General features: G+C 37.7%; 1 protein-coding gene across 3 annotated transcripts; it reads right to left on the bottom strand.

Annotated features, from left to right (window-relative positions):
* Positions 1-63: 63 nt before the first annotated feature.
* Positions 64-20,021, bottom strand: LOC139954029 (serine/threonine-protein kinase 38-like). Of its 3 annotated transcripts, none has more exons than XR_011788042.1 (12): positions 19,662-20,021; positions 14,057-14,265; positions 10,827-10,872; positions 9,340-9,546; positions 8,825-8,948; positions 8,481-8,635; positions 7,683-7,785; positions 7,446-7,519; positions 7,074-7,315; positions 6,739-6,923; positions 1,310-5,532; positions 64-1,275 (listed from the first exon to the last, which is right to left on the bottom strand). XR_011788042.1 is itself a non-coding variant. In XM_071953673.1 (11 exons), the coding sequence occupies exons 2-11, from the start codon at positions 14,197-14,199 to the stop codon at positions 5,375-5,377; spliced, it is 1,437 nt and encodes a 478-aa protein (XP_071809774.1). In that variant the 5' UTR covers positions 14,200-14,265; positions 19,662-20,021; the 3' UTR covers positions 64-5,374. The 3 variants fall into 3 exon arrangements, 1 of the variants encoding a protein (XP_071809774.1); XR_011788043.1 differs by having other exon boundaries at positions 1,346-5,532; XM_071953673.1 differs by having other exon boundaries at positions 64-5,532.
* Positions 20,022-21,121: the final 1,100 nt, after the last annotated feature.

Genomic DNA, 21,121 nt, shown 5'->3' with positions numbered 1-21,121 from the left:
AAATTGTTTTCATCACAACACGGAAATATTTCTTTGCAGGAAACTTCCTGCAGAATTGGGGAGAAGTGGCAGCTCTGCCATTGATTTCACCAAACTCTTTCTAACTTGGGATTAATCTTGGGCACTTAAAACAAAATAAGTTCCATATCCTGAGACGTTATGACACAATGAACCCAGTACGAAATATGATTAATCCTAGCGTATCGTGAAATCGGCTGCAAATGACTTAAGCGCGATGCCTTCATCCACTGTTGTGGGTTGGCTCGGGTAAACAACATAAAAATATGAGACAAAGAACAAAATAACTTATTATTTTTCCTGGTAGTAATATAGTTGGAGTCACTCCAAATTTAATATATCACGCTCTAGTAACTTTACATGTTGATTTTTACTGAAGCTTTTAAACTTTCACTTAAAATATTTTCACAATTTCTCCTACATTATATTTACTTTACACTTTGTTAATAAAATTATTAAATTACATAAAGGAAACTAAAAAAAAAATAAAAAAAATAACCAACAACGACAAAAATGACAATGTTTAGGAATTTTGTGTTGTTGGCTACGACTTATGGCGTCCATGTTTGAATATAATCATATCTAGTAGCCACACCGTAGCCACTTAAATACAACTACATGCAGTGTTTTCTGTGTTCAATGTAAGTCGCTTGGAAATGAAACAAAATGGGGTATTGAAAAAAAAAAAATATCTTAAAGTTCATGTCAAGCTGCGTCGTATTTTCTACTTTTTCTTTGGCAAAACATTAGCATAAAACCAAAGCAGAAGTGGACCCTTCAGAACATACTTCTTGAGCCGACAGAATTGTGCGCTGGTATTTGTTGACCCAATTTATTTGAAACAGCAATGTCACAATGAAAAGAAAACACTGGCAACAATGCAAGGAAGCAGTGTTATCTACAACAATCTGATATTAAAGTAAATAACTGAATCGTTAAAGATGGTTAAAATATCAGCTATCCCAATTATCTCATTGTGACTCTGTATTTTTGGTTTACTGCAAAACATAAAAAACTAAACGAGGGGTCTACATTTTCACAGACATGTTTATAACATGCTTTGAAAATTTTAACATTGTTTGCCAACTTTACTTAAGACCAAAACGACCACAAAGTAATTCATCGTACAGTCCCCTACACTCAATTTGTACCTGTTCCCACCAGATACAAAACACTAAATTTGCACCTGTTCCTACCAGGTCACAAAACACTCAATTTGCACCTGTTCCTATCAGGTACAAAACACTCAATTTGCACCTGTTCCTATCAGGTACAAAACACTCAATTGCACCTGTTCCTACCAGGTCACAAAACACTCAATTTGCACCTGTTCCTACCAGGTCACAAAACACTCAATTTGCACCTGTTCCTAGGTCACAAAACACTCAATTTGCACCTGTTCCTAGAAGGTCACAAAACACTCAGTGTGCACCTGTTCCTATCAGGTACAAAACACTCAGTTTGTACCTGTTCCTAGCAGGTCACAAAACACTCAATGTGCACATGTTCCTATCAGGTCACAAAACACTCAGTGTGCGCATGTTCCTAGCAGGTCACAAAACACTCAATGTGCACCTGTTCCTATCAGGTACAAAACACTCAGTGTGCACCTGTTCCTATCAGGTACAAAACACTCAGTTTGTACCTGTTCCTATCAGGTACAAAACACTCAATGTGCACATGTTCCTATCAGGTCACAAAACACTCAATGTGCACATGTTCCTATCAGGTCACAAAACACTCAGTGTGCGCATGTTCCTAGCAGGTACAAAACACTCAGTTTGTACCTGTTCCTACCAGGTCAAAAAACACTCAATATGAGCACATTACATTATACACATACCTCTAACCAACATAAGATGGACATGCCTAATAGCATGGTCACTAAACACAGGTTCCAACATTCATACCTACTATTTACCGTAATGTAGTTAAAGAAATTAAGGCTTCAATGCCTCCAACTGACGCTTCCCAATCTAGGTCAAAAGTCACTGACAAGGGTCAAAGGTCAAGTCATTCTGTGACCTCTCAAAACTTGGTTATAGTCATAATGGGCTCCGCCTACATGCAAACTACATTTAAGTTTCATAAAACTTTTTATTTTGTTAATAATATAATATTTACAGAGGAAAAGCTTTTCTTTAACTTCATGATTTCTAGAAATTGAATAAGAAAAAATATCTAGACAAGACTTTAGGCTGAAAAGACAAATTCAACGAGGAAGGCAATTGGAAAATAAATAAGTGAATATAATATTCAAGAGGTATAGAGATATCTAAGAAAACTTAAACATAATAAGTTTTTTATATTTTGTTTTTCACGCAAAACTAAAACGTCATGAGTTTATGTAGAAACTCTAGAAAGCTCTAAAGAACAGCCCAAGTTAAAAACAAAAACCCAATTGAGAAACAGCTGCAATAGAGGAGTAGCTCAAGTTGAGAAATAGCTCAATTTATACAACAGTCCATATTGAGTCAATGGCCCAATTAGAGTCACAAACTTCAGTCAACAGCAAAAAGAGCAACAGAAAACTCCACTGCACAAAGATTCTTTAAATAAAAGGTCTTTATCTCCAATCCCTCAACTAATGAAGACAAGAGGTTTTAGTCAAGCATGGTACCACCATAGCAACAAAGCCACCAAGTGTCTGCATTAGGCAAACAATTAATGCAAGACAAGGTGCCAGACATTAATGGCCGCCGCAAGTAAACATAGGCCATCTTTATGTACATATTCAATGCTCTAATGTTTTTTTTTATGTATTTAATTACACAAAAAGTGAAAACGAAACTGCTTTATAGTTATATTTGAATCCACTGTATATTTACAATATGTTATAAGTTATCAACTGAACAATCCAACTTCCCAGCACTTCAAATATTTCTGCAAGGTCCGAGGCTGAATCACTGAAATTCACAAAGTGGAAGGCAATGTGTCCTTAACTCATACATTTTTTCCATATTCTATCATGGAATTTTGATAAATTGAGTAGAGAAATTCATGGGAATTTAGAATAGCTACTTTTTCCCGTTAACATAACAAAAATAAAATTCAACACCGATGGATGTGGTTACCACATTTTCCTGAAAATCTCACTGGAATTTCAATGAAACTTGACAACAGAGTGACCAGGAATTTTGTTATTGTTTGTTTTCTCAGTAGCACAACTCTACCATTTATAGAAATGGTGACAGTTTTGTAGGCCATTATCTGTTTACTCAGGATCGGAAACAGGAAGAAACTTTTCCGGACCAAAGGAAGTGTTTAAAGCCGAGTCATTTCCTGTGGCTACTAAGCAGGAAAAAAAGTGGCAGGGTACCATTCCAAGGCAACATATGCCATTTCAGCTGGTAACCAAGACTCATTTTGTGCTTTGTATGCACTGAGCACAATATGTGCTAAGCACAGACAAATCTTGCTAAGCAGAATCTAGGTACCATGTTTCTATGACCAACAAACCATTTGATACAATTTGTTCAATGTTCAAACAAGTTTTGACCCCAATGAATGTAAAACAGATCAAGTTTTCATCTGCCTTTATTTTAAATTAGAGAAACTAGTAAATTCTTATTGAGGACCTTGTCAAACAGGAAGCACATCCGAGTAGTATAGTTGTCATGGATATATTTTTTTTTTACAATCTTCACATTTACAGCAAGAGTTACGTGATTGAGGTAATTTTTCAAGCTTTCCAAGTATTTCACAACTAATTGTATATATTTTGCAGATACATATATGGCATTATTTTTTTACCAATCCATTGCGATAATTTGAGCAATCATGTTTATTGAATTACATGTTCATAGTTAGAGCACGGAGGAAAACAATTTCCATCCTCCATGGTTAGAGCTTTAGGCTGGTTCTGAATTGGTTACTATAGCTACGGCTATGCCTGTAAACGTGGATTGTCCTACCTCTCACCTCTCACGCACAGCACGGCTGTCTCACCAATAGTGCCCGCATTGACCGCCCGTATACACTAACCTGACTGCGATTCGTGGGCTATGTCAGGTTTACGGGCAGTTGTTGCGAGCATTATTGGTGAGATGGCCGCGCTGTGCGTGAGAGGTAAAAGAGATACGTCTTGCACCAAGACTAGCCCTGGTTCTGCTGGCTAGTCATTGGAAAAGTTAATGGAACTGGACACTATTGGTAATTGTCTAAGACTAGTCTTCTCACTAGCCTTCACAGTTGGTGTATCTCAACATATGCATAAAATAACAAACCTGTGAAAATTTAAGCTCACTTGGTCATCGAAGTTGCGATGTAATAATGAAAGAAAAAACACCCTGGTAACACAGAGTTGTGTGCTTTCAGATGCTTGATTACGAGACCTCAAATTCTAAATCTGAGGTCTCGAACTCAAATACGTGGGAAAATTACTTCTTTCTCCAAAACTACGTCATTTCAGAGGGAGACGTTTTTCACAATGTTTTATACTATCAACCTCTCCCCATTACTCGTTACCAGATAAGGTTTTATGCTAATAATTATTATGAGTAGCTACCAATAGTGTCCACTGCCTTTAAGGGCAAAACCCTGTTTGTTGTTAGGGGTGGAACATTTACAGCAATTGTTTGTAAGTTAGAGTTAAAAAGGGGGAATGTAATTACATTGTAGAGAGCCAAGTTTAACTGTTGGTTATAAGTAAACATTTAGAGTTAGTTAAAGTTTCTGCAACTTTCCCTTTTTTAAAGTATTATAGTTTTTTTTTATTCACACACAACTAATCCTCTTTGGGCAGTGAGCTAATCCTTTACATAAACAAATAAACACGGCATTGAGATGTTCCATTTTTGGAAATAGGGGTGCTTCTTAAAAAAATAAAAAAAAAAATAAAACAAGCATTAAAACCACACAAGACAATAAACAGACTTAGATATACTATCTTTGCATTTTTAACGTTGCTTTAAGTCACTACGGCAACACCGGTCAAAAGACTTTCACAAGTCATTGACGGATCTGGGCCCATTTTCATAAAGCCTGTAAGCACAAAAACTTTCTAAGCACAGAAATCTCTTGCTTAGCAAAAATAGGTTACCAGCCAAAATAGTGTACATTTGACATTGTTGTGACTGGTAACCCCACTTATTTCTTGCTTAGCAAAGGAATAGACCTTATGCATTGACGTCATCCAGCGGCCATCTTAGACGAAAAACGGTGACGAAACAATCGAAACGCACAGATTTGTACGCGCGGCGCACAGGATTGGCCAATGAACAACCTCCTTTTGACCTCTAGGTGAGGGCGCCCTACTGAAATGACGTCATGTGCATAAGGTCTATTTGCCAGTCAAGCAGAATTGACAGCTACACAGCTTTATGTTATTGGGTCGTGGTGGTTCACCGTTTAGTTCTTACATTCCTTTATCCTGGATGAGCTGTCGTGTGATCATGTGGGCTGGCGTCCTTTGAGGCACCCCCCTCTGGGTTAGTCCTTCAAACCGCTTGAAGGTGTAGTTGATGAACACCCAATCCTTGTAGTTTTCTTCACCTTCACTGGGAGGAGGCGCGACTGTTGGAAGAGCAAATTAGACAGTGACAAAACAATGGAGGAGCAATATTTATAAAAGCGAATAAGGTTGTTAAACCCATCTTTAAAATTGAAATTTATTTATTCACTTTAATTCAACCAAATTAACTTTACTTCTAAATCAAATCATTAATAATAATAATAATAGTAATAATAATAATAATATTAATAATAATAATAGTTCTACTACTTCTACATGGATAAAACCAAAAATGAATAATAATAATTATATTAACTTGTGGAATTTATAATGTGCTCCCTCCAGGACCAGCCTGTTCAAGGGCGCATAACAGTAAAAATACAAATTACACAAGAAAAGTTGAAGCAAAAACACACGGGTACAAATAAGCAATATTGAAATCAAGATAAAAGACCACTGCAATGTATAACACATCAACATAGTCACATGTTCAATGGTACAAATTGAAAACAAAATAGGGGACATGTAAAAAATAGCAAAACAAGTTACAAGAATTCGGCAATAACGAGGAGGGGGTAGCAAGAAGCAGAGAGAGGCGAGGGCAACCCCCCCCCCACCCAAAGATAAAGATACTTCTTACTCTCGATTGTTCAGCTGAGAGACTTAATAAAATAGAACTGAATAATGAATAATGCAATAAACAGCAAACAAGGCTGCGTTGTATCAACAAGAAATAGAGAAAACAAAAATTATAAACAAAGTGATGAACAGTTAACAACATTGTCCTTTTTTTACAAGAAGGCTGCGCGAATGCTTCTTGTTCAATGACATAAATGAAATATTTGAGAAGAAATTACAGTAATATTAGCAACAAACACTACTAAGTTATCTTAAACATACTGGAAATCTGAAAATGCGGACATGATAAAAATATTCAAGTTATTCAAAATTGGGAGTAATTCCTTTTCTAAAGAGAGGACCACCTAAGAAAGAAACAACAATAATAGCCATTTGTAATGAAAGAGATGTTCAAGGCACAGAGAAGCAGAGACAATGTAAATAAAACAATACATGAACATAGTATATCCAGTGAAAATAAAGCAAAATAACATCCTTATGGACTGTATGGGTGGTAACCCAGTTTCAGCCCATGGACTAGGTGGAAACAGCCCCTGGAAAATAGTTGATTGTAGCCCACACCTTGAAGTGGCCCTCAGGCCTTATGTGTCTGCGCGACTTGCATAAAAATAAAATATAAAAAAACTCACTTGGTTTGAGCTCAATGTCCGGAAACTCGTCAAAGTTAGACGTGTCGTCAAAACTCTTGACTGTTACTGGGATAGCGGCAGGTCGCTCACGGATGTGCTCCCAGTCCACCCCCTTGAAGAATGGATGAGCCTTGATCTCCTCAATGTCATTACGACCGATACGATGCTCACTGTCACAACAGAACCTAACATTTAGGGAGAAATGAGGGTGAGGAATCGGTAAAGTTTCAGATGTTGTCAAATTAACGTTAAGTGAGTAGTGGGCCTGGGTCTCCCCTTGGTCTAGAGGATGAACAAATTCTGGCAAATAAAATTAAACCAAATAAAGTATTTACTTTTGAATGAGGTCCCTGGCCTCAGCGGAGATTGGAACCTCCTCAGGGAACAGTAGTGTGTCTCTCCAAGTCATGACCTTACGATACGTCTCCTGGGGTGTCTCCGAGCAGAACGGAGGGTAGCCAATCAGCATCTCATACATAATCACGCCTAGCGACCACCAATCACAGACGTGAGTGTAACCCGTTTGAACGAAGACTTCGGGTGCGATATAGTCGGGGGTGCCAACTGTTGAATACGCCTTTGAAAAAAAAAGATGAAAAAGAAAAATTTAAATTTTGGGTTGAACAAAGACAAATTTACTAAATAATGATAATAATAACAACCAGTTTTCACACCCGAAAGGCGTCTCAACTGAATTAATTTCTTACCAAAGCTCTTCTGTTCTTCTTCCAACTCTCCATTTTCCTCTTGGAATCTTTGGCGTCCATTGGTTTTATACTCGCTACAAAAACAAAAATCAAGAAATTCAATCTGATTTCGGTTGTTACAACTGAAAATAGGCATAGTTTTTCACTACTTACTCCTGACTAACCCAACGGATTAGGCCCAAATTTTCACCGGTTTGAAAGTTCATACATAAATTTACTTTATTATTTTGTACTCACAGAAATCTCTAGGGTGTGCTCTGGAGAGATCTCTGTAGAAGTCGGTTCGATGAGCTTTCTTCAGACCCGTGCACAGACCAAAATCAGACAGCTTAATGTGACCCTAAAAATTATAAAACAAGACAAATTATTATTTGAACAAGGCATTGTAGGTAGATTGTGGAGTAGTGTGCAGTGCTGCGCAAAATGGCTTAGCTAAGACACTTAGCCAAGACACTTAGCTCAGACACTTAGCTCAGACACTTAGCTCAGACACTTAGCTCAGACACTTAGCTCAGACACTTAGCTCAGACACTTAGCTCAGACACTTAGCTCAGACACTTAGCTCAGACACTTAGCTCAGACACTTAGCTCAGACACTTAGCTAAGACACTTAGCTTAGATGCTTAGCTAAGACACTTAGCTTAGATGCTTGGACACTTTGTTGAAACAGGATCCAACAAACTCAATTTAGATCAAGTATAAGTAGAACGGTAAGGGATTTCAAGAACTCAAAGTTTTTAAGTCAAGCATTAAGCCAAGTAGCAAGTAGAAATGGTAAGGAACCTCAAAAACTCACTTTGAGTCAAGAAGTGGACACGCAAAACAACCAACTTGACTCCAAGAAACCGGACAAGATAAAGAGGGATACAAAACAAAAGATAAGGAGATGAACTAAGTACACAGGGGCATTGCTTGGCAGCAGACAGCGCAGGATAGAGTGAAATAGAGAATTAGAGTAGAGGCTTTCCTCCTGCAGTGGAGTGAAATAGGCTAGACAGACAGTGTGTAGAACGGTGGACAGTCTGAAGAACTCACCTTTGAATCGAGTAGTAAGTTATCAGGTTTTATGTCTCGATGAATAAACATCAATTTATGGATGGAATGGATGGCTAGGACGGTTTCTGCCACGTAGAACTGAGTACATTCCTCAGACAGTGTTTCTTTACTCATGAGTAACGTCATCATGTCGCCTACGATTTAAGACAAAAACTCTGTTTTTAAGTCGATGTTTGAGTAACTAATCACTCAGCAAATGTTTACTCAAATCTAAAGTTCGAGAATCTAAGCTTTAGAAATTATCTTGTAATATCAGTTTGTACAAACAATTCTTTGTTTAGAAAATCAAGAAGAGATAATGAAGACACAATGATGTGAAATACCTCCTGGTAAGAACTCCATGATCAAGTAAAGATTGTGCGGATCTTGAAAGGAATAATACATCTTAACAACCCAAGAGTTATCTGCTTCAACCAGGATGTCTCGCTCAGCTCTCACATGGGCAACCTGTAATCACCAATTAGAAACCGTTAATACACTCAACTGTTAAAATCCTCCAATTTAAACAATAAAGCCTGGTTCATACTTCACGCGAATGCAAATTTTTATGACGCAGTCATCGATACACGCCACTTTTCCAATTGTGACTAAAGAAAATTTACATAGCATTCGCATTAACAGGAAGTATGAACCGGGCTTAAGGTTTCTGTAAACAAACATCAGCATCAAATATAAAATCATTTCCTTTCAATTTAGCATGCTTCAGACAAAATTGCACAATTTGGGGACCGGTATGAATCACCACAGTTTTGTAAAATCTTGATAGAGAACCCCGTAATTCATTGATTGGCTTGATTTAGTCACAATGGTTGATTATCGTCCCCTAACGAGCACCCACCTGTTCCTTTTCATGCATATCAGCTTTCCTGAGTATCTTCATAGCATATATATGACCTGTGTCCTTCTTCTGAACAAGCCGCACCTCTCCAAACGCCCCTCGACCTATGACCTTGATTGAATCAAAGTCATCGACCCCAAGCCTTGACCTCTTGAGTCGAAGGAACTCCGTCTCCTTGAGGGCATGCTGATTTCTTTTCTCTCGTTTCTGGAAAAAGAAAAGAAAAGGAAAGGAAAATAGTTTTGACCGGAAGGATGTTGTTATGAATTCAATACCTGAAACAGCTCAGTCTTTTTGTTAGTAGGTTTTGATAGTTAGGTTTTGAAACTTTTCATAGTGGGAGTTTAATCAGGTGAGGTTTGTGGTAGCACCTTGTGTGAATCTCTTTTCAGTTATGTTAGTTCTGAAAAAAGAACAGTTGACAACTCAATGTTTTGATCATCGGTATGCTCTAATCTTCTTTAGGAGGAAGAAGCGAAACCATGAGTTGTCAACCACCAGTTCTTTTTTCAGAACCGACACTTCTTAATAGAGATTTAAACATGATGTTACCACAAACATGTATTTTTGTTAATACAAATCTAAAAGAAAAATTCAAGTTGTCATTTTATTTTTTTCTTGACATAATGTTTACAAAATCAGCTATTTAATCACTCCGATGCAGCAGGTATTTGTAAGCATTTCAATATGAAACTAATCTCAAAACTTCTTAATATTTCCCTAATATTTCCCTAAGGTATACAAGAATATGTTACAAAACCAGCAATTATGCAACTGTGTTAAGTGGATATATTTTTTTCTTTTGAAATTTAAGCTCTCCATCCTGTCAGCATATAACCTGTTTTTATTTGTATCGGTTTTAATTTACCAATGAGTGATCCAAGGTTATTTATTGATCCAATAAAAAATTATATATTAACAGCAACAACTTGATTGTGCGGTGAGTTACCATGTTATTTTGACCGATTTTAGAGAGGGGAGCTGGTCGATTTGAAGTGCCGACCTGAATTTCGCAATGGCTGTACATCCAGTCAGAATTAATATCAACACAAAGGTAAATAGTTTTACAGACAAATCTATAATGCAAATCTACCACCCCCCCCCAAAAAAAAAAAACAATTAAATGACCCAATTCTCAGACAAATTTTCTGATTCAATGGTTGATTGCTGGGGACCAAAGTTCTGTCGTTCCAATTATTTGTGCCTTTATTTATTTGCTTCACTTTATGTACTGTATGTACTTCCACTTGTCAAGTGCTGTGGTGCCCAGTGTAAAAGCACTCTATGAATGCCTGTTGTTATTATTATTGTAATTTTTTGTCATTTAAAATTTGCTGAAAACCAAACCTGAGATGACAGTCTTTGTTTGCGAGGCCTAATTTTTATGTTTTCAGCAAATCTGTGTGACACTAGATGGCAGTTTGAACTTTTGAGGTCTCAGAATTATTCAAATGGGATGCAAATAATTCTCTGTCTGCTTCCTTTACCTCTTCCTCAGAAAGACCCGAGATTGACTCTTCCAGCTTCTTTTGTCTGTTGAAAAAGACAAAAGAAAATAAAACTTGAAAATTCTATCTTGATGGCAATGTTATGAGCAGCTGCAGCACTTCTGACCATTATACCAAGTAAGTTTTTATGATCATTAGGCCTAATTGTTGGAGTATTTATCAACGACCCTACCTTTAAATGAGGGTCTCTGACCAAGGACTCAAGAGAGTTCGCGTTAATCATTCAGTTGGAATCATTTCAAGCTTTACTTCATTAATCACAAATTAACCTCACACTACCGCTGTATCTAATATCCAACATTAAATATTAAATCTCTAAGACAAATATAGTCAACCTTTCCCAAACATCATTTACAATCCAAAACTTAATTGACATGTTCTCATAAGGGCACTTAAACCTATTAACGACAAGGCATTCCAAATATTCGTCTGAAGACATAATATCTTCACCCTGAAAGAACTTGGATGTTCACGATCTTATCTGCATATGGCAATCTCTTAATTCTCTACACAGATGAAAAGGTCATATCAGCATAGTGACCTTTGCCTTTTGTGGTGGAGGGGTCGAAAGCAAATAATTACATATTGGCATAGCGTCATTCGGAGAAAAAAGAAAAATGATTTTGTCATAACAAATCTGTATCCATAATGGATTATGAATGAGTCACGGGTGGGCATCCTGCTGGTTTGCACAGTGTGGGATCGCCCTCTGAGGGGATGTTGGGTTGGATTGTCAAAACAACAAGCTATGAATAGATGCAAGTATTGTACAGTGTATGTACATGTAGTCTACTAAACCATACGTGCTATCAAGGTTTTAGTAAGAATCTGGCAATAAGGTGAATAATCTTGCTGTAAATTTAAAAAACTTTGGTGTCCAAAGTTCACTTTAAAAGTACATGTAAAAATATATAGATGACAGGGTGCCCAAATTTACAACAGGGTGTACAAAAGACACCCAGACACCCCTCTGTCAAAACACTGCATGTCATGAATAGACACGGGCACTGTACAGTGCATGTAGTAGTCTTAACCATACGTGCTTTCAAGGTTTTAGCAAGAATTCCGCAAAAAGGTGAATAATCTTGCTGTAAATTTTAAAAAATGTATGTAAATTGCACATAGCGCGTGCTCGCTTACATTTTGGTTGGCAAAATGAGGGAGTATCGCACTGTTTTGTACACGGCTAATGGCTGCGTGACGCAGATGCGATTGCGCATCTGCGTAGTGCACAACTCCATGGCGTTTGCCAACCAATAGGGTATGTATGCATGCAAGAATGTAATTAGCATATTTTATGGGAAGGGTCCATTCAAAAGCATGCAACATAATACTTTGTTTTAAACTTGAAATTGGCCCCTAAAAATAGGAAACTTTGCTTAACAGAAACAGACTACCAGCCAAAATGCAACATAACACATCATTTTTTAACTGGTTCTCTGCTAGCACTAACCATCTAGCTAAGCACCTCTAATGAAACTGATCTTATCAGCAGGTCAATGTATTAAATCACTGCTCAGAGCATTGTGTTTCAAGTCAAGTCATCCTCACATAATGCCACACTATCTTGAGAAGCGAGGTCACAAATATTAAGTCATGCTATTTGTTTCTTGGTCTCAGACCTGGTTTCATTTCGGCCCGGCTTGGCTTCGTGGGAGGGTTCAATGGAGGGCAGCTTTAAGAAACTATTTCGCCAAAGGGTCCGATATGTTACTTGAAGAAATTGATATTTAACACTGTTGACCTACTGTGTGTGGCGAAACCAAATAGGACTGGTTTATATTAAGACAAAATTCAATAAGAAAATTCTTGGTTATTTTGTAGTCTTTTGTGAAACACCCACACACCTCTTCTTGGACAGCTAAAATTCTTTTAATAAGACATAAATATTGACTGGTCACTCAATCGCCAAAATTCTTTTTTTTTTTTCAACTCAGCTATTTTCAGAGCCATTATTCCCACTGTATACATAAGAGATTTAATTTAATACATGGCTGTACCTGCAAACTTACTATTTATTTATTTATGCTTAAAATTAGCTTATTGCCTTTAGTTCACTTAATTGTACAAGGGGTAACACGTTTCTGCTTAGCAATAACTCCCTGCTTCGCAGTTTATTGTGCCCATCATCTTTATGACACATGTGTTCCTGTTTCGGTTTACATGTATGACCATAACTCAAGTGAACTGCAACACTTTTGACATACAATTACATCACCATCTAGAGGTTATTTACCCATGCATAAAATCTCATTCAACGCCACACAATGAAGTCTGCGATAACAAAATTCCAAATAGAGGTTATCCATCCAGGCTGAACAACAACTTGATTCCAGGTTTTGATTATCATACAAACAGGCTAACGACTCCACCCACCAACCCCCCCCCCCCCCCCCCCCTTAAATACTTTTTGTTTGTGCTCCAGACTTGAGCATACATGTCCTAACGATGACGGTGACGAGAGCAAGCTAGTCGAAACGTTGAGACCAATTTAAGAACAGACTCCGCCGGTAGTACAGTTAATTACGATCCTACCGCCCGGGTAGTAGTTAATACGCAGGACAGTTCTCTTCAGAACTGAGAAGTCTCTCGAACAATTTATGAAAAAAACTACTCCACAGTAGTAGAATATAGCAACACAGTTCTCTAAAGACGAACTCTACCTGGCAAGTAGAACTCATGGTGTTACAGCAAAAAAACAATATTCATAGTACATGTCCCATTGTGTATTTTTCCCTTCCAGCCTTTGTGTTATATTGAGTCAAACATTGTATCCTGTTTTAAATGTCAAGGCCAGAATAAATATAACCTTTAAAAAAGTGTTTGGAGGCAAAGTGTACCATTGATTTTTGGAACAATTTAATTGTTTTCATCAGATATGTAGATATATCCAAAAGAACTAGCCTGTGGAAATTTCATTTTAAAAAGACAAATTTACTGCAGTGGGATTTGAACATACGACATCTAAATTGATGCGCCAGTGCTCTACCAACTGAGCTATGTAGCTTTAATGTTGGCAGTCTCCAGGATGCGAACCCACTTTCTGCTGATCAGAAACACCAGAGTCTGCGCCCGGTGTTCTTATCCGCTCGGCTACAACACACCACTTGATCATGATAAGCCATCATTGTAGACTGCAACACTACATTCTTTCAAAAATATTCATTCTTCAAAAATTAAGAGACAAAAAAAGTGTCTTTGTTTCTTACCTGTTAAGTCGTTCCTCTTTCTGAAACCAGAGATTTGTGTAGAAGTTTTCTAGCGTCACTTTTGCCTTTGTCACTTTGTCATATGTATGAGGAGAAAACCGAACCCCACCAGTGGTCGTTGTCATGGTTGCAGTTGTAATCATTTCATTCCATCCAAATCATTGATGGTGGTTTCTCTTCACTTTCTCTCGCCGTCAAATTGTAGAAATCTGGAGAAATGTAAAAACCAAACTCAAATTAAAATTCTTGTGCATCAGGCCTTATTCAGGTATTTCACTCATGTAAGGGTAAGAAAAGACTGCATAGAGGATGCCACATTTCTGGAACATTTTATGGGGCATCAAGGCTGCAAAGGGTGAACTGCGGAACCAAAGCTGACTGGGGGCATCGAGGCTGGCAGCCAGCACCAAGGCTGGCCAGTGGGTACCAAGGGTGATCGAGGGTACCAAGTTAGTCTTGGTGCAAGACGTTTCTCGTTTTCTTTTATCACGCACACCGCGGCGAATTCACCGACACCGCGCGCAACGACTCACCTGACTTATAGTCCACTCACCGCCGGGTTTCTCCGCCGGCGGTGTGTGTGAAAAGGAAACGAGAAACGTCTTGCACCAAGACTAGTACCAAGTATGACCATGTAGGGGCACTAAGGCTAGCCAGGGGCACGGAGACTGGCTGCCAGCCCCAAGGCTGATCAAGGGCACAAAGGCTGGCTAGGGAGAATAGGACTTTGGCATCCTGGCCTTAGCCACTCCAGAAAAAGCAGAAGATATTAGTTCGCCTTAGCCACTCCAGAAAAAGCAGAAGATATTAGTTCAGACAAAGCCATACAGTTTGATTACATACATGGTCGACAGTATATCCAGATATACAGATCCTTCTGTAAGTCTAGCGTAAGCGTCGCAGGGAGATCTAACTGAACAAGTGGACAGTCCGTCTGTATATTTTTTACCACAGACGTTAATAAACAACAAACTCACAGAAACCAGTGGGCTTAAATACCTGGACAGGAAATGGGTTGGCATAGCTTCTGAAACGTCATTGTCTGCTATTGTTGTTGGATAGGAATACATGTTTGTTTATTTTAAATCTATAGTGAGACCTTTGTTTATCCGCTTCAAGAGTCAAAAAAGCTTTGTCATTGCATGGAGGAATAGTCATTGTAAATTGTAAGCATCCAAGTTATAAATATGCTGGAATTTAAGTTGCTTTAAAATAAAATCTTATTAAGTCAACACTGAAGGGCTATTTTTAAAAGTTTATTTATTTATTTATTTATGTATTTATCTTATTTATTCATCTTATTATTTATTTATGAATTGTGCTTTTGAAGCTAAAAATTCTAAGAAAAAAAAAAAGAACTTTGAAATCTGAGAACATACTGAAGGAAGTTTCAGTTTTGGATTTGGAGGAAAACCCCAGAGAATTATTCCATGGAAAACTCAAGCAGTCAAAGACTATTAATAAGTTTTAAGATCAGTGTTATGGTTGTCCAACCCCATGTTTATGGTCCACTAGGGTGATAAAACCTATTTGTTCAATCCACCATTAATCTTATAGTTAGCATCAAGGATGTTACACCTTAGGTAAATATTATTGTACATTGAAACAAACTTCAGATTCCGTAGCAGGATATAGATACATACATGTCAACAAATCCAGGGATTCAGGGAAAGGTCAAGATTAAATGTAAGATTATACTTTGGTAGTTTGGATCATGAATTGAAAACGTTTGGTTTAATACAGTGCAAGCGTCCTCTATCTACAGCTTGCACAGGGAGGCAATTTTCAGTTTTTCTTGGATGTGGCGTAACCAGACTTTTTTTGGGGGGGGGGGAGATGTACATCAGGCCTAGCTACTCGCTCATATTTATTTTTTGAAATTATTTATTTAGTTAATTTAAATCTGTTTTTTTATAAATATTTTTTTTTATACTTTTTAAAACTATGACTAGTGCTTTAGTGCAAGTCAAAAAGGGAAAGGGAAAAGGGGAGGGGCGGTCATTTAATGTATCGAACCATTCTTGCTTTTATTTAAAGTATTTTCAAAACTCATTTGGGTTAGGGTAAGGGTTCTGAGCAGGGAAAAACACTGGAGCCACCCCACCCGGTTCATGCCACTGTATCTTTGTAAAAAGGTCAAACAGGTTTTTGGTTGTCACAAACTACAAAACTACATTCTGAACTGAATAGTTCGGGCAAATAAAATTAAAATAGCACCAAATTTAAGAATTATACTGCGTCATTTGTACGTGTATGTCTGTTCATGCGTACATGTACGTACTTTATATTGTTCTGTGATGAAGGTTCGGGGTGTGATGTGATTCCAAAGTCCAACGTGTCATGTGATCTTTCTAATAGTGTCAATCACCATGCAAGTACTTACCAAGACACTGTGACACTTCTTCTATAATTACTTTGCTGCCTAACAGCAGTCAGCCTGCATTTATGCAGTGTAACATTGTGACGTTTAAGCATTATAGATACAAATATTTCATTAAAATACCAGTTATAATAAAACTAACCTGTGAAAATATGAATATTTTGGTAAATGGATACACAATCTGAGAAACGCTTCTGACACTGATAGTAACATTTGTATGTTATTCAAATTTGGGGTGATAAAAACTGACATCTTTTTTCAAAACTCCATTCGGAGTGAAATGATTTATTTCAAAAGCTGAGCTCTGCTTCTAACCATGGAGAATTAATTCTACCTTCTTTGTTCTAAACCTCCATGTTCTTACCAAGTAAGTTCTTTTTGCTATTAGTTTTAAGAGCGCTTACCAAACATAACTTCCCTTTAAAGGATTTGGGTACTTTTTCAAAATGTCCATAGATTTACATTCTTACAGGGTTTGATGATAATGATAGTGGAAAGCTTCCCTTCAAATATTACTCACTGAGGTGCTGTAGTTTTTGAGAAATTAGTGAAAAAAAATCATGAAAATACGTTTGTAAATGATTAAAATAATTTTCATCTCATCAGACGAGAATTATTTTCATGACATTGTTTTACTCATTTCCCCAAAACTACAGCACCTCAGCACGTAACATTTTCAGGGAAGCTTTCTACTGTCATTATCTTCAAACTGTGTAAGTTTGGTGTAAATCTGTGGACATTGTGTTTTTTGTCCTACAAAAGTTACATAGACCCTTTAAAGTATAGGTATGCATTTGAATGTTCAAATAGGACCCAACAAGTTAACCTCTTTAAAGGAACACGTTGCCTTGGATCGGTCGAGTTGGTCTTTGAAAAGCGTTTGTAACCGTTTTTTATAAAATGCATATGGGTAGAAAGATGTTGTAAAAGTAGAATACAATGATCCACACAAACATGCCTCGAAATTGCGTGGTTTTCCTTTTACCTCGTCGACTAACACGTCGGCCATTTATGGGGGTCAAAATTTTGACTCCCATAAATGGCCGACCGTGTTAGTTCGCACAGTAGAAGGAAAACCACGCAATTTCGAGGCAAACTTGTGTAGATCATTGTATTCTACTTTTACAATATCTTTCTAACCGTATACATTTTACAACAAACGGTTACAGAACGATTTTCAAAGACCAACTCGACCGATCCAAGGCAACATGTTCCTTTAGGTGGGTCTATCAGTAAACACAGTGACAAAGCATTACACTGGATTATATCCTAATCCTTCCATAATCCTTCCATTAGCTCGTAACTGTCTTGAGAAGCAAATTAAAACCACACCCATTACAGAAAGCTATTTGTCAATTGCTCAAGATTATAAAAGAGGGGCTCTAAGGTCAATTTCAGTTTTGTGATGTACGGGTCTACTCATTATCCTATCCTTATGGGAACAATTTCATCCAGCAAGTTTTAACAGCACAAAATTTAGACTGAAACTATTTTGGACACAGAATGCTAATTGGGTAGCCATTGCCAATGATTTCTGAGTAGCAACTGATACAGTACATTTTGTGTAGCATTTGTCTCTGCTTTACAAGGGAAATATTTCACCCAGGTGGAAATAAAATTACTGGGCTTCGAAATTCATTCTGATAAACATAACACTTTTGGCAGTGTACATTTTTAGAATGACTCGTTGAGCTCGAGTCAGTGCTGACGGTGGAGCTGTGGTTTACAAAAAGGGCCTACATGTGTATGTATGGTGTAGCCATCTTGGATTTTTTCCCCCCATTCAAATCAGAGATAGGCCGTGTCCGAACTAATGGCTTTGGCAACGGCTGGATTGCCACAATATCATTATGTGTTAGGACAAGTATAGGACATTCTTTGCAACACCTTTAACAACAGTCATAGCTGTAGTCAGAGCCGCCAATTTGGATGCAGCAATTTATTGTATTACCATCGAAGCTGCAAGTCTAAAATAGTCTGGTACATTTTTTGTGTGGATGAATCAGTGGCTACTTATGCCTTATGTGCACATGGGGAACATGTCCAAATTTAAGTACATGTCAACTATTAACCTCTACAAACAATGTGTAATTAGGCCAGACCTGGTTTAGTGGCTATGGCTACAACTGTTTCTGAGACTGTTGCTAATGACATCTTATACATGTACTTCATGACATGGAGAGCAAGCCAAAGCCATGGCCGTTGCCAAATTTGTGACTCACAAAGGCGTAGTTTGAGTTACAGGCGAGCAAGTCATGTTGAACTACGAGTACATTTTTCCAGGGGTTTGTAATTTCATCAGGCACTGACTAATGCCTGAATTCTGGGTGTGTTCCAATTAGAAGAAATTGATCCTCTTCGTTGATTGGTTGCGGAGACAAAGAAACAGGTGTTGTGCAGGTGCATGGAACACAATGACCTTCAGTGACTACAGTATTGTTTATTGCCTTAAATGCCAATGTGTAACAGGAACTACATACAATTTACATGTAGGTAGGTCAGCTTTATAGCAGTCAATTCTGCAGTGTAATACCACATAGAGCAATACATGTACACGTAGATGAGTTTACTTTTAACATGGAGCTTTTAAACAGATAAATATTAATTTGTTGATGAGCAAAATCATCAGCTTTCTCCCTTTATTGCAATGGTCCGCTGGCCAACAAATGCTATTGCTAGTTATGTTCTTTTCAGAACTGAGAAGTCTCCCGAAAATCAAAAAAATCTACTCCGCGGTAGTAGAATAAAGCAAGACAGTTCTCTAAGAACAAACTCTACCTGGCAAGTAGATACACACATGATGTTACCGCAAACCAAATATATATTGATACCACCATGCAATGCCTCAAATCATATTAAAAAAAGTCATGTTTACTTCATGTCCGTCTTCTTAAAATTAAATGCGTGAAAAAAGTGAGGTCAGTCAGTGAGGTTCGGCATCTTTAAAAACAGGACATTGACGAAGCTCAAGAAAAGTAGTCCTTGACTCTTGAGTTGATGCCAGCCTTACTCAAGTCAAGATTACCCCTCATGCCTCACCCCCCAAGGTGTCAATGCCCCTCCCCTCCTACCCAACCCCTCACTGCAACAAAACCACAGGACAGGGTTAGAAGTTAGACAACAAGATCTGTATGAGACTGTATCTCATGAAACAAACACAACTTCACAAAATGCCACTGTCACACAAAAAATAATAAGTCAGACAAAGACGAGCAGAATATTTACCAAGTTTCAAGCCAGTACGAACTGCGTTGTGTTGAAAAAAACTGCCTACATGGCGCACTACCTAGGCCTCAAAATACTGCTTTTTTCACCGTCGGAAAAAAAGAACAGCTGCCGCCTACTACGTCGTCATCGTTCGATGCCAAACTTTTCACAATTTCTGAACAGCTATTTTGTTTCAAGAACTCACCACTCAGCACAACAAAATGGTAGAATATGGAGCAACAAATTACCAGGGAAAACACAGTTATGGTGTTTTTATTGTGTGAGCAGACGTTTTGGTCTGTTGTTTGTTGTTCCAAACCAATTCATTGAGGAGTCTTTTGTGCATTTAGTATGGCGTGATTTTGTGAGCTATTTTTGTCGACACAGCTAGCTAGCTAAGAGCACCCCGCGCGCATGTCATTTCAGTAGGTCATCGTAAAAACAACAGTAAAGTGAAATAGCGCCACCTCGCGGCCAAAGTTCGATACAAATTATTTTGTATAACTTTATTACAATTTAAAAAAGACATTCTCTCCAAACAATATGCTGTGCACTGTTTGAAAGTGTTAACCAGGGTATCTTGTTCAATAAAATACCTGTAAGAACATCATTTGAGAGAGGCTGGAACCGTGACGTGGGGGGGGGGGGGGTGTCTCCAAAATAAAACAATATTTTTGGACACAGTTTCCCCTTTCCATAATTTTTAGATTGTCAAAGGTAATCCCACCCAAACTCACTAACACCAAAAGAATTGAACATTCAGACACTTGGTTTGTGTTTTCCCGACGAACATCCCATACCCCTTCAATTAGACTTTGAAAGAAGTTTATCGTAATCTCAAGGAGTAAGAAATTAGGAACCTATTATTGGTGTAGTTTCAACAGTAGATAGTTCTGCTGAGCAAATATAATTTGCTAAGCAAGAATTGGATGGGGTACCAGTCACAGCAATGTTAACTGTATTGTATTTTGGCTGGTAACCTATTTCTGCTAAGCAATATATTTCAGTGCTTAGCAAGATTTTATGCTTACATGCTTTATGAAATTGGTCCCAGAATAATATTCGGACAAATAAACAGAAAAGGAAAGCAAGAAGATGTTGTGAGCATTAATGGCATGTTCTCTTCCCATACTTTCTTATAAAGTTGTACAAAAAGAAAACTTTACCAAAATTGTCCATGTGTTACCATGGTAATAATAAGCTTAATACATGATTTGCAATAAAACAAAAGTTTTGAGTGTAATAATAAGTACAACGATGTGCTACATGACAAATTTGCATCAGGGTTCAAGAATATTACTGCGTTTTACCCATACACGATGTGTGTTAAGCACTAAACTCTCCCAAGTCCCGTGGACAAAATATTTATACATTACCCCAAGTAGGATTAGAACCCTTGACATATGTTTTAGAATGGCAAAGTTCGTGGGTTCGAATCCAACCCGAGTAATAGAATAATAACAATATCGAAGTCTTAT

Source organism: Asterias amurensis, chromosome 22, assembly GCF_032118995.1.
Source record: "Asterias amurensis chromosome 22, ASM3211899v1".
NCBI lineage: Eukaryota > Metazoa > Echinodermata > Asteroidea > Forcipulatida > Asteriidae > Asterias > Asterias amurensis.
Note: the sequence above shows the minus strand (reverse complement) of the source record. Positions and strands in the feature narration are given on the sequence as shown.